General features: G+C 37.2%; 1 protein-coding gene across 2 annotated transcripts in view; it reads right to left on the bottom strand.

Moving 5' to 3' along the window:
• Nucleotides 1-394: 394 nt before the first annotated feature.
• The window catches only part of TNFAIP8 (TNF alpha induced protein 8), a 57,036-nt gene continuing 43,613 nt past the window's right edge, over nt 395-13,817 (bottom strand). For both annotated transcript variants that reach the window (XM_064735684.1, XM_064735683.1), the window contains exon 2: nt 395-2,285. In XM_064735684.1, the coding sequence (XP_064591754.1) occupies nt 1,720-2,285 (566 nt within the window). In that variant the 3' untranslated portion in view covers nt 395-1,719. The remainder of the gene's footprint in view (nt 2,286-13,817) is intronic.

The raw sequence follows: 13,817 nt of genomic DNA, 5'->3' as shown, positions 1-13,817 counted from the left end.
TGATGGACAGAACACAGCATATTTACTGTTTTGGCAAAGCATGGGAAGAGATCTTACATGAAACTCCTTCAGATGTCAACTTAATAAGTTAGCTCTTGGCAAATCCCGGAGTAGTGTCCTTTCATCAGTTCCCAGCTGTTTCCACACAAGTAGTACATCAATCATCTCTCTCTGCTGAACACCAGTGGCTTCCATTGAATGCATTCACATTTTGAACACATTTCTCTGGCGGCTTTCCAGGAATATTGAGAGCCTAATGACCAACCTAACAGGAATAAAACTTAAATTTCTCTCTTAACATCACAAGTAGTGCTGAAATTGTTGCAATGCTTTTGTTGCTGGCACAATTTAGTATTTAAAATATGATAAGGGAAAAAAAAAGACAAGAGAAGTTTGGAGTGCAAATATTCTTTGGTTTACTCATTAAAACAAAAGGACACAGCAAACAGCAAAAACACTGGCAATTAAATAAACAGCAAAATCTTTATATGCTTCCTAACAAAAAGTCTTTGGCTGTTTGAAATGTATTAACTTCATGCTTTTAAGTACATTACAGTGTCTAGAAAGTCACATTTTTTATCCCCAATGTCAAGGCAGAGAGAAGATGAGGAAGAAATAGAAGGATAAAAGGTGAGAAGTAAGAAAAGAAGAAAAAAAAATTATTTAAAGTTCCATTTTTCCATTAGTTAAATAGTATATAACACAATGATAACATTAATTTCTGCTTCTACTTTCATTGTACACAAAGCAAATTGGCTTGCAATTTATTTATCAACTCTGGTGAATTCACATCATCATACACATCAGACTAGTATATCAGATATACTGACTCACATCTTTTCAAAAAGAATTGTGACCCTTCCAGCCCAAATGATTGATTCTATGATTCTACTAGCAGAATTCTAAAAATCTTTAGGAATTGCACAGAGAAGTCACTGTGTTTTATCTTATTATAGGCAGAGTTAAAATTCTGTACCACAAGCAGTTTCTTGGGAATGCTCCTCCCCTGTTCGGCTATTTTCCTGTAGCTTATTCCTCAAATAATCCCCATGTGGTCAAAGGAAGCAAGCACCTGTGCAGGTCTATAAGGATCTCTTCCTTGGGAGATCCTGCCTGGCAGTCAGGAAGTTTTCACCTCTGAGCTGGAGATGCACAAGCCTGCTGTTAAGACTCTATGTGACAGCATCACTGATTTTATTTAAAACTCAGTGCTTCATAATGGCAACACGAGGAAGCTGTTATCTGTGCAGAGAGCATAAAAGACTATAACTGAATCAAATATGTCTATTTTACAAGTAAATGAAAGAAATTACAGAGTGTACCATCACCATGATAGTCTGTTACCAACATTACTGGATTCTGATAGTTAAGAATTAATTCTGTAAATCTATGAAAGATGCGGATTGTCTGACAGCATATTGTTTTGGTTTGTATATCTATCTTGCAAGACTCTTACTCTACTTGAACCATTCTGTTTGATTGTCTTTATCAAGCTGTTTCCATTGGCAAAGCACAGTAAAAAAGTCATGTGCAGTTTTTCTTCCAGATGGACTCTGAATAGCAACAGATAGCGCAAAGTAAGAAATCAATTAATAGAGATATTTAGGAAAGATTTGTCATAATGTAAAAAAACCTCTTTGCATGCTCCCTTATTCCTTCATAAATCAACAGTGTTCCATCTACAAATAACTGATAGGCAGTCACCTATAACACAAGTACTTATATGTTCCCCTCATCTAGCATTTTGTTGACCCCATCACAAAGTTTCTGCAGATGGATTTTATAAGGTCCAAAGGGATTGTACAAGGCAGCCAAAAATTCACAATCAGAGAAGTGATCAAACACATTGTTGACGCGTCCGTGTGACTTCGCAGTTAGGTGACGCTGAATGATTTCATGGAGCAGCTCTCTACATTCATTCAACAGTTTGGACAAAAAGTTCCTGTCAAAGGTATAATCCACCTGATGGAAACTGACCACGGTCTTAGCCAGCTGATGAACCTTCTTCTTGAATTTCTCCATCAGGGCTATTTCATCTTGATTAAACTGGTTGTTCCTGTAGAGAATTGCCAATTTGAGGACTATTTTAATGAGGTTTTTGATTATCTTCTCTGCTTCTTTTTTATTTTGTGTATATTCCTTTGTTACTCTGTAAAGCTCATCTAAAACATCACTGCTTGTATCATCAATCAAAGTAGTTGCTATTGATTTGGACACCATTTTTCCAAGGATCTTCTTCTGGGCCTGAATGGCCAGACTTTTGGAGTTGAAGACATCTGTGGCCACTAGGAGAAGAAAAAAGTGTGCAGTCAGTACTTTGAAACAGACAGTCTCTGCACAGCAAGTTGAGGAATATTTATACACTCACAATAGTCTTACTAAGCGCTACAAAAATATGCAACATAGTTGCAGATAAAACCCCATATTTAAATCCCTAGAACTCTTTCTCTCTAGGTTCACAGTCTTTCAGACAGTTTTACTTTTGAGAAAATACCAACTGAAGTTGCTCAGAAATGGTGTAGAAGCTCTCTCTATGTATGGAGTGATGGAATTTCAAATAGAGACACTAAAACTGCCCAGTTTGATCAGATGAGTCACAAATCTAATCTGATTTTCACATTCGTAATGAAATCTGAAACCAGGATTATTTCAATGTCATGACAAGTGACCACTGCTACTCAAATAAAGAAAATAATACAGTGAAGCAACCATTATAAAGCCTTTTCTGGCTTAGTGTTTTACATGATCAGTGAATGCAGACACAACACATCAATTTTTTTAAAGACATCTATTTTATATGTATCTATAGATATCCATGCAGAAATACAAAAGAAAGACTAAATACCATGGGTCAGCAAACAACACTGAGATTCTCTGGATGGAATCTGAAGACACCGGTTTTCACAAGAAAAGCAAGTAAAGATTAACATTTCTATGTCCTATATTTTATGCAGTAAAAGCAAGACATTTACTTTCTAGGGATTTTCATAACAATTGAGAGCATAACCTTTTAAATGTATCTTTTTGTGACCAATGAAGTAGATCCTAGACCACATTTCCACTTCTAAAACTATGTTTGATTACACTGAATGACTGGTTTGTACTTTTGTTCAAAAGAAAAAAAAGTTCTTGCTAGAAGACCCCAAACAATGCTTCAGAAACTTGACTTGTGAAATGTTATCACCTGTTCTGTTGTCAGCAACAACTTTTTGACCCTCCCTGGGCAGCACTCTCTCCATTAAGACACAGGTGAGCTGGTATTTTCAAGTAGAATTGTCTGGGAAATGGCTGCCTTTGTGCTGCAGCTCTCCTGGAGTCTCAGACAGGGGGAAGGAAGACTACATCTGTTTACATTTACTGTACATATGAAAGGTTTGCTTAGCAAACACAGGGACTGGAAATATTTTCTTTTTTTTTTTTTCTTTTAATGAAAACATCAACTCGGCAGATGTCAGACAGTAAGTCCCTGAATTTGGAAAAGGTTTCCTCTTAACTGCTGGTATGTGGGCAGCTGGGTGTGTTCAGACACAGGGTGCCTCAGGGGTTCCAGCAAATAGAAGAAACTTGTCCTTCAGGACATGAAACACAAATCTGTATTTTTAATTCAAGAGTATCTTTGAGAAGCTTAATAACAAGCTCACTTTTTATCATCCCGTAAACTTTCAAACAGGTTTGTTCATTACAACTTTTAGTGCATATCAGTATTTTGTTTTGAAGTATGAAGAGTCTGAGTACATTTTTTAAAATCTTTACTGCAAGAGGACACTCAAAAACCAAAGAAGCCCTTGTTATCTCTCTTGGGCAAAGCACTCACGATCACAAGACAGACACACTTCTCAACCACAAAGATACAGGAAGACATTAAAGATGCTGAGCAGTCATTTTGAACTGAAAACATTTGATTTTCTTTCTGTGCTTTTAAAGCTAAAACTGCAACAGTTACTATTAAAGTGGAACTAATCCATGTTTTCCAAAGGGTGGTCAAATTCTAGAACTCAACAGCCAATGCTTTACAAAGATCTACGGATGAATGAAAACTTTCTTTCTCTTCCAAAACAGGAATATCAATTGTTATTTCAGAACTTTTATTAATTAAAGTCTCATTATTATTGCTTATGATGTCTTCTTTCCGACACTTCCACACAGTGGAAAGTGTCGGAAAGTTACATAATTTTACATTTTACAAAGTACAACACAACATGTAGTTACCCTTGCTAACCAAAACAGGAACTGCTCCATTCTGAAAGCCACCAAATTCTTAAGGTATTTTTCTAATATCTGTCCAAGTTTTGGGGCTATTCAGCATGGCTTACTTTCCATCTACTTTGCTATAAATACACTAGAAATTAGTTTCGTTTTCCCTGTGCTGTTACACGGGTTCCAATTTAATTGCTAAATATGTAAATTTCATACTTCAGTATTTCAGCCAATCCAAAAAAGGAACTCGCTAACTCTTTGCAGTTATAATCAGATTTTTTTCCTCCTCACCAATGACAAAGACTTAAAATTTATTTCACAGCCTGAATAAAATTCAGTTTAAACAGTAAGAGTAGAGCTTCTTCAGAATGAACACACATACTTCCTTAAATAACAGCAAAGCTATTACTTACTTGTTCATCTAATGTAAGTGCAGTTTTTACTGCTGGCAACAGAAAGAGAAGCAAAACACCCAAGGTGAAGACTGGCCTGTGGCGTATTTATTGTGGTAAATGCAGCGCACACTTTATCATGTACTTTGAAACATTGTCAGAAGCTATCACAGAGAGATTATGGGGTTCTCCTCCTCGCTGTAAGGGCAGCTCTTCTCAGCTACCTTTCTCTCCTGCCTGCAGTGCTTCATTTTGCTCTGGCACCTCAAAAAGCAAAAATACATCTCAGTGGTTTCACTTCCTCCAAGAGAGAGCTGAAAGGAAATTGCAGCGCCGAGCGAGCAGAGCAACACTGAGGGCTGTTCCTGACAACTGGAACAAGTCACAGACAGGGAGGGAAAAGAAAGCTCCTGTGACTTGACTTTCTTTAAAAACCTCCAAAAGAGGTTTTTAAAGCATTAAACTGGTATCTGCAAGTGGAGATGCTCATCATGTATCAGAGGCGCCCGACTCACAGGGCTGTTCCAACTTCTGACGGCAATTTCAGATACCAGCACCTGAAAATGCACCTTTGTACAACTCCTCAGGGATACAGTCGTGTGTAGACACCTTTTGAAAGTGATTACAGTAGCTGGTCTGGATATCTGACCACACCTTTTGTGTTGACAGGTTACATCCTTGCACTTTAAACTGAAATAGTGTCATTTCTCTGGTGACCTGCAGGTAATACCACTAATTTTAAGCATCTCACAGTTTGGTTTACCTCATGACTCTGCTCTTTATAGCTCCAATTTCTTTCCTCTGCAGTTTTGTACTTTACCTTTTAAAAGGTTATAATGTAAAAATACCCCTTTGAAATCAACGGGATGTCATTTTCTGCATAAACTACTTAAATAAGTATGATTATGTGCAGTAAAGCCACACCTCCAAAGAGGAAAGTAGTCCTAGAGGAAAGGCTCTCAGAGGAAATCCTGCTTCCATTACTTTGAAATTCACAGGATCAATCTTGGGAATAATGCAGACATCCACAAAATCTCCTAAATTATTATTTAAATGAGGAAACAAGGTGCTGGAGATAGCCTCCTGTGAATGCTGTGAGTTTAGTGATTACAAAACTTTTTGATTTTCATAGCCAAGCACACAGTATATGGTATTAACATGGTATTAACACAGTATATAACACAGATTTTGTGTATTAAAATGACTAAATATTGGACATGTAGAATGTCCAATATTTATTCTGGATGTGTTTTTCCCAAAGTATTTTACCATACAGAGGTTTTCCTTAAACTGTGGTGGAAGTGTAAGCTTTCAGTGAAAATTTAAAATTGTGGTTAATAGACTCTCAGAAGACTGCTGTAAAAGCACAAGAAGGCTGCAATGCTGACTTTTCCCTCACATGGAAACTAGCATAACCTCCCTCCATACTGTGGCAAATGACTATTACACTATTACCACATACTCAATGTCTCAACTTTATTTAAATAAAAAAAAAAAAAGGTAGTATTTGGGAAAAACCCAGCTTCTTTTCTTCCACAAGACAACAGTCTAAGGTAGATTCAACATCACTTGCAGCTGAGTGTATTCAATCTCATGTACATTGACAATGAATACTTGAGTCACAGAGTATTTTTAAACTTCTCATTATGAAGGAGCAGGAAAAAAAAAAGCATCCAGCCAAAAAATTAGTGAACCATCATAAATTCCATGGTCAAGAGCTGAGCTTTCTGAGACTCACTCTGTCAACAGAACAGTCCAAAAAGAAGAGAAAATACGACTGTAAAACACTGTTCCTTGAGACCCAGTTCTCATTTTAGAGACTAGAACATCACATGCTGCACGAGTTAAGACCCAAAAATGATGAGGGTTTTTGGGAACAAAAACATCAACATGGACTTGAGAGGAAAGGGACAGCACTGGCTGAGGGCTGCAGGCAGCATTTAAAAGATTATCACATTGCATTGAGAAATGTGGGAATGGACTTCCTGACGGGAACCATGTGGATTTGTGTGTTTCCCTCTCTACAGACGGTGTGTGAGAACTACAGCTAAAAGCCTGCACATGCCGTACATGCATGTTCAGTCAGACTCCTGTAGTGAAAGAGCACTATTTCCCTGGAGGGAGGCAACTTGAAATCAAGTGGAATTAGTATTATGCTCTCTTGAGTGTATGTGACCATGAGTCATGCACCTCCAAAACCATTAGATTGCCTAGATATGAAGGGATGAAAGAATTACTGAATTTTTTATCTTTTTTTGTCTTCTGCTTTCTGGGTCTTCACAGGTCTACCCTTGTTTTCAGGAATGACACAGGCCAGAAACATAAAAAAAAATAAATAAATACAGAAGCATACATATCTGAATTCACAGATAAATTCACGACTTCACTAAGATAAAGCTCTGATGGTGATAAACTACAAGAGTAAGTACCAGTGAACAAACACATCCTGAGGTACAAAATAGGCAGAACAGTTATAAACCTGTTACCAGGGCTGTAACAATTTTCACAATGTACTTATTGCATGACAATATGATTTAAAAACTTGAGTGGTAGGGTAGAGACTATCTTCAGATATGAACAAGGTAAGTTGATTTTTCTAGCTGCCAAGCGATATATATAGCTTCTTCTTAATAACCATTTGAGTGAGTCACAGTTTCAAAAAGGTTTTTTAATGCTGTTTTCTTTTTTTCTATTTTAAGAGGAGAGTCAGTGTTTTGATTCTTATCTCAGTGCTTCAATGTTTCCTGGGTGAGAGGTATGCTAAAATCCTTACAATCCTTCCCAAAATTCTTCTGGAATTCCTTCCAAAATTACAGCAGCTCCCAGATGGCCACTTCAGCATATTGGCCAGTCTCCACATTCTAAGCATTTGTTCCCTTATCGGCTTTTTAGAAGCTGGTGAAAACTGAGATTTCTACCAGACATGCAAGGCCAGAAACACCCTGAGAGCTTTCACTCTTCAGCCTCAGACACTGGGAGTGCAACTCCACAGCGGGCTGAGGGCAGGAGTGGAAGAGACCAGGAGAGCCACAGAGTTCCCTGCCAGAGGGACGTCAGCAGGGCACACGGGCTGGGCAAGCACCATCAGGCAGTGGAAAAGGAAAACCCGGACAGCAAATGGCCAAGTGCAGAAGGGGGAATGAAAAAATCCCCTCAAACAAGGGCCCTGTACAGTACTTGCTTCTTTCACATGCACCTCTACTTTTTTAATTCATGTACACGAGGTACGTATTGGAAGATTAAATATTTTGCTTGGCATCTTGTGCTTAAAAAGAGGGATTTATATATGAATTCCAATTCCAACTAGAAAACAGTTTTAACTAAAATTTTCAATGTATACAAAGCATTCTTTCATGAGTAACATTTGCCTACAGTTCTCCTAACAGGTAAAGTAAATGGTACTAAATTCTGTCTTGCCATAATTGTTACCAACTGAGCATACAACGAGAATGTTAATTATTCAAGCAATGTGAACTAGTTCTAGCATTCACACTGGAAAACCTTCAAAAGGAAAACCACCCCATCTGAAGCCAAGATTTATGCATGGCAAATACTGCATGAGCAGTCTTACTGGATTTGGAAGTCAGCTATGAGGCTGCAAGTCACTCTGGAGCACCAGTTAATCAAGCAATTTCAGAAAAAAAATATGACTAATGAAGCATTTTTGAAAATACAGAGTATGTCTGAGCTGTATTCTCAAACTGAAAGTGTGCATATACTGATCTGCAGAAACATGGGAAAAATAAAAGAAAAGCCAGGAAACACCATTTAGAACAGCTTCTTCTCACCCAGTAAAATGCTCTGTAAGTCATTGCCAATACGTTTGCATGTGAAACTCTTTTATGCTTCTAGATTTTGCTATTTAATTCTAACATTAGTGTATTGAAATGTCCAAAATATTATGAACCACAAAAGATGATACACATTCTAGCTGCAAAAACAAAACCAAACCATTAAAAAAACCTCAGAAAATTAAATACTTTTTTTGGTCAAGAGGTGAGAAGAATTGCCAAAAAATGTACCTGAAGGTTAAGGCTGAGTAGAGTAGCAAGGAATTATGCTATTTCCAATAAGAATGTTACAGAGTTTTGCAGTCCCATGGGAGCAGTCAGTGCCAACAAGTTATTCTGGTTTTACATGCTTGTGCTTCCCACAGCCAGCCTATGCATCACATGATACATATACTGTAGCTGATTTAGAAAATTTAAAAAGCCTCCTAAAAGCCATTTTCCCCAAAACCTCTGCATGTATTTTAATTAACAGCCTAGCTTTAAAAAGAAGGAAAAAAAATCAGATTTACTTCAGATGACTGCTCTCAGAATATTTCAGAATACACTGGATACTAAACCAAGAAAATGACAGTCACACAGAGCAGTGTTATGAACTTAATTTGGTATTTCAGTCCTCTGCCACCATTTGTTATTCTTGTTGGAATGTAACAACTGGTGCAGTGCTGTTAAATACACAGCCTGTATATTTCAGCTGTTGGTCCTTTCAGGGCTGTATCAGGTTCCTCTGTATGTACCAAGGGTCCGTGCACAGTGAATAATAACGCTGACAAACCTTTTCACAGCAAATAAAGTGTATATTAGGTCATTCCTTCCAATCAATCAAATGCAATGCAGGTACTCTGTATTTTGCCTAGCCTTAGAAATACATACCAAACTGCAGTAAAGCAACAGTGCCAAGCTCCCTAAGCCAAGTGGCACCCTAAATTTGAAATCTGAAAAAGTGGTATCTAATTGCTCTTACCATCCTGGAAAAAAAATGTTTTCTCACAAGAAATGAACCCCAAAACACTTAGCTGTGGGCACAGGAACTACATACACATAAAAAACGAGTTCCTGGCTTGAATGCAAAAGGAAAACCTCTGAGACCAGCAGCCCTGAAGAACTTGGAATCCATTGGATAAAATGAAATTTGGCATGTTGCAAAAATACAATGAAGTGGAAGGTCCGAACGAGATGCCAATCTGGCATGACAGGGACAGGGAACTCAGTCACAAGGCAAATGTCAGAACCTGGCCATCAAAATGCAAAGGGCATGTATTTGAATCATATGTAAAGAAAGTCAAAGCAGAGGCTTCAGAGAGTTAAAATGACACAGAAGTTTGTGAGGGATCTTACAACGTCTTTGAAACTAGTTAAAAATGTTTTTCCTGTATTTCTAGTTCTGGCTTTCTCTTCTTCTCCCTGCCAATCTGCAGCTGCACTGTCTGTTTCTTAGAGAGGATGGGACTCCCTTGGTATCTGTCTTTCATTTTAATGTTTAAAGCAGGCTGGATTGCTACCATTAACTTTATGTGTGTGCGTGTATGTGCATATATGTGTATATTATTTTTAATATACATATATATAATATATATAGTATAAATTATATATATTATATATCATTAATAATGTATTATATATATAATTTATATATTATATAAGTAAATAATATATATATTTATATATATAAAACCAACTTCTGAGGCACTCTGAGGCACTGAAGACTGCCACAGCTACAGGCTAGCTGCATAAAATCTAGTAGTGACACCAAGGCCTTTCAGTTCTCAGGTGTCTGGTTGGTATATTCATTTGCAATATCAACACTGAATGTAGATTATAAAGAATACACAAAATTATCCCATCTAAGAATTTTACTTAATAGATATCAGCTGTTCTTTAGGCCTAATACACTAGAGGCACCCTTCATCTCTCTTTCAGGTTTTGATTTTTTACTACCTTTTTTTTTTTTACAAGAACGGATACATTTTATGGCATTCAGTGCATGGCTGTACAGAGAATATGTGCTTTGTCTGCCTTCCATACCAGTCACTCATGGCTGCTTCCATGATTATGGAAGACTACAACTGGTGACTGAAATGGTAATTTTCTCTGCACAGCTAACATGTTTACTTTCCTACTCCACAAGGAGCAAAATAAACCAACCCCTAAGTTTTAAGTTCTTTTCCCATTATTTAGTAGCTACAGCCTGTATCCTCTGTATCCATACTATCACAACCTTTATCCAAACATCCAGCCCTGAAACAAGAGGTTGAGTCTTTTATCTTCACTTCTCCCTCCAGCTCAGAACAGACTCTGCAAGACCCAAGTACACAGTTTATCTTCCATAGGCTTTGCTTTGTCTCCTCTTTGTTCCCACTAGTGCCACCCAAACCCACCTTTAAAATATTTGACTTAACAACACCAAAACTCTCAAACATACCTTAAGACTGTCAAAACACCAGTCCACCTCCCCCCACATCTTATGAGTTTGGTTTTGCTTTCATTAATGTCCTTACGTAACAGTGGAATATAAAAAATAAGAGAAAAATTAGGTCTTCAATATTGTAGCAACTTAATCTTCTTCTTTAAAATTGAATCTTTGGTTAAACATTATGTCTGACCCTCTCATTCTCTTTTACCTCAGGAAGCAATATTATTTGGATACAGAACTCTGTTATCTAGCAAAGCAGTAATAATCCTATTTGTTTTTAAAGGTCGCAAGTATATTTACTGACTGAAAACTGGACAGCCTTCAGAGGTCCCTGTTCAGCCTCAACTGTTCTGTGATTTCTTAAACATGCATCTTCTCTGTGATCCTCTTCTTGGGGCAAAGCACATGAGACTTGACTGCACTGTTTTTTAACAGCTGTTGACTGCTGCAGAATTTGACAATGTAGCTTCTTTACTTTGCAGTGACATCAAATGGTATTTTCAGCTAAGCAATGGACAACACTGATCAGCTATGAAAGGGCAGACAATAGCAAGAAAGGTTGTTACACCCTCAGTTTTCCAAGATTATTACCCATAGTAAGAAGGAGGGAATGCAAATTTGAACCAGGAGAAGGAAAGCCTTCAAGTGGTGAACAGAAACATCATCAATTTAAATTTCAAATGTTTGCACTGAAATAAAAATGTCAATACTTTCCATTTTCCTCACCATAATGTCCTCCCCAACTGCATGACATCAAGTAACAAGTGACAAAAAAGGGATCAACATTTAACTGCAAGTTACTGATTTTGATACCAACTGCTTGTTGCAAAGAAATGTGAGTTTAAACATACATCCACGACGCAATGTCCTGCATCACAGAATTTATATCTCTAATTTCCAGCATTGAGGACAAGGCTGTGAGCTTGATGAGGACATCTCATCACAAGACACCAGAGTCACACTTTATTCTTACCCCTTCCTGAAGTATCCACCATTACTGCTCACAGATGCTCAAATTTATGATTCATTGTTTCAAGTTCCTAAAGAAGTCTACATCACTCTTTCTCAGTGAATTCTTTTAAAACAAGTGTTTTTAGGTTAACAGAAACACCCATTCATTTTCTCATTTACAAGTTGGAAAAAACAGCCCTTGGAATCAGTAACTGAACTATTCGCCAGAGTCATCTGCTCACTTCCATTAATATTAAACCAAAAATTTTATCTTTCTAGAAATACAATTATCTTTGTAGAATAGTTTTGCAAAGTGGACATAGAAAAAGCAAAACCATTCCTCATGAAAGCCTCAGATTTTAAAACAATAGAGTTTCTGCATTTTTCAAAGGTTTCTCCACACCTCTTTGAAGTTAATTAAATGCATGCTTGCCTGTGCATGCATTCAGTCAGTTCTTCATTAATTGCTGTATGTAAATATTTTGGGATAGGGACTTGAGGGTATCACATTCTTAGAGATCCACTAAAATCACAGGGCAGCTAGCAATGCCTTAGAGCAACTTGCAATTACTGGCCTTTACAGATACATAAAATCATCTCAAATTATGTCCCTGGAATTTCAGGTTTCAAACCTTTCAAGGATAAATGCTCTCAAATAAATTAGGTGCTTATTCCCACTTTACTGCAATTTATTCTCATTACTGCAAACTGCCAGCAGGAACAGGACTCTGCAGACACTCTGACATTTGTACATTATCTGTCAAACTGAAATATAGTTTTTCCCTACTGCTATGCAAAATAGACTATCTGACCTTTCACTACTAATCTGCATAGTTACAAATGCTGATACCAAATTCTGCAAATGGTGGGGAAAATTAAATTAGTTTATACAGTGTGTATCCAGTCCTCTATATTGCTTCTGCTGAAAGAGTTCTGTGGGGAAGACTTTGAATGCCAAGTTCCCGAGACTGAATCCAACATGTGAGCCACCCAGAGATGCGAGCTCTCTCCTTCCCACTGCCTGCCAGCCAAGCAAGAGAAACAAACCACACACCAGAACTGGGACAGGGAATCAGCCAATGGAACTGAATCAAACACCCAGCTCAGGCAGAGGATCTTAGGGACAAGAACAAAATTTGTGAGAAAACATCCCAAAGTTTTGAATGTAGAATGAATATCTCAAAGAACAGGCCTCTCTCCTTCTTCTCAGTTTCTCTCCTTCTCCCTCAAAGACTGTCTCCAAATGACAATGGGTTTAAGACTTGTGCTCTTGCCATCAATATGGTTAAAACAACTGAGATTTTGGCAGTTGCATTTATAAAATGCAGCTAATCCCACTGTTTATCCTGTTCTGTAGTCATGACAGAAATACGTCCACAAAACAGGAAGTGTACATCTATCATTAAAAAACACAAGCAACTCATCAAATATAATTATGCAAACCAAGAAAACATGAACATCTGTAACTTTCAGATTTCCCACCATAAAAAAAACACCTCAATGTCAATATGTATAAGGCTATTGTTCAGATTAGTGCTACTCATTAATGCAGAACAGCCAGTTCAAGGATCAAATTTCTTACAAATTCATAAACAGCAATTGCTACTAGTAACAGTACTACTGCTGGATACTACTGGTTTTATGAAGCATCTAACCAATATGCAAATATGAAAAAAATAATCTTAAAATATGAAAAAGGTAATTTTTGCTTTAAAGCATTACGAAATAGATTAAACTATTTCAGCTTACTACTTCTATTGAGTATGAAGAAATGAAAACCAGAAATTGTTTCACGAAATAGCCTAAAACACTTTCTCTTTTTGAAGTGCTCTACTTTACCACATTTTGTGGTCTAATTATAGCAAAAAAACAGCCCAGAATTCTGAGATAACACCTACAATATAGTTTTCATTTTCTTTACTTATTATTAAAGGGACACTTAATGACTGAGTGGAGAGGGGATGCATTTTGCTTCTCAAAAAGCAGCATTTAAGAACCCTTCTGAAACTGTAATATTTAATGGGAGGTTTGACCAAATCATAAATCAATACTGATAAAAGAAATGTTGGGTGTTTT

The sequence above is a fragment of the Zonotrichia leucophrys genome, chromosome Z (genome assembly GCF_028769735.1).
Source record: "Zonotrichia leucophrys gambelii isolate GWCS_2022_RI chromosome Z, RI_Zleu_2.0, whole genome shotgun sequence".
In the NCBI taxonomy this organism is placed as follows: Eukaryota; Metazoa; Chordata; class Aves; order Passeriformes; family Passerellidae; genus Zonotrichia; species Zonotrichia leucophrys.
The sequence above is the reverse complement of the archived record's forward strand: the minus strand, read 5'-3'. Positions and strand labels throughout refer to the sequence as shown.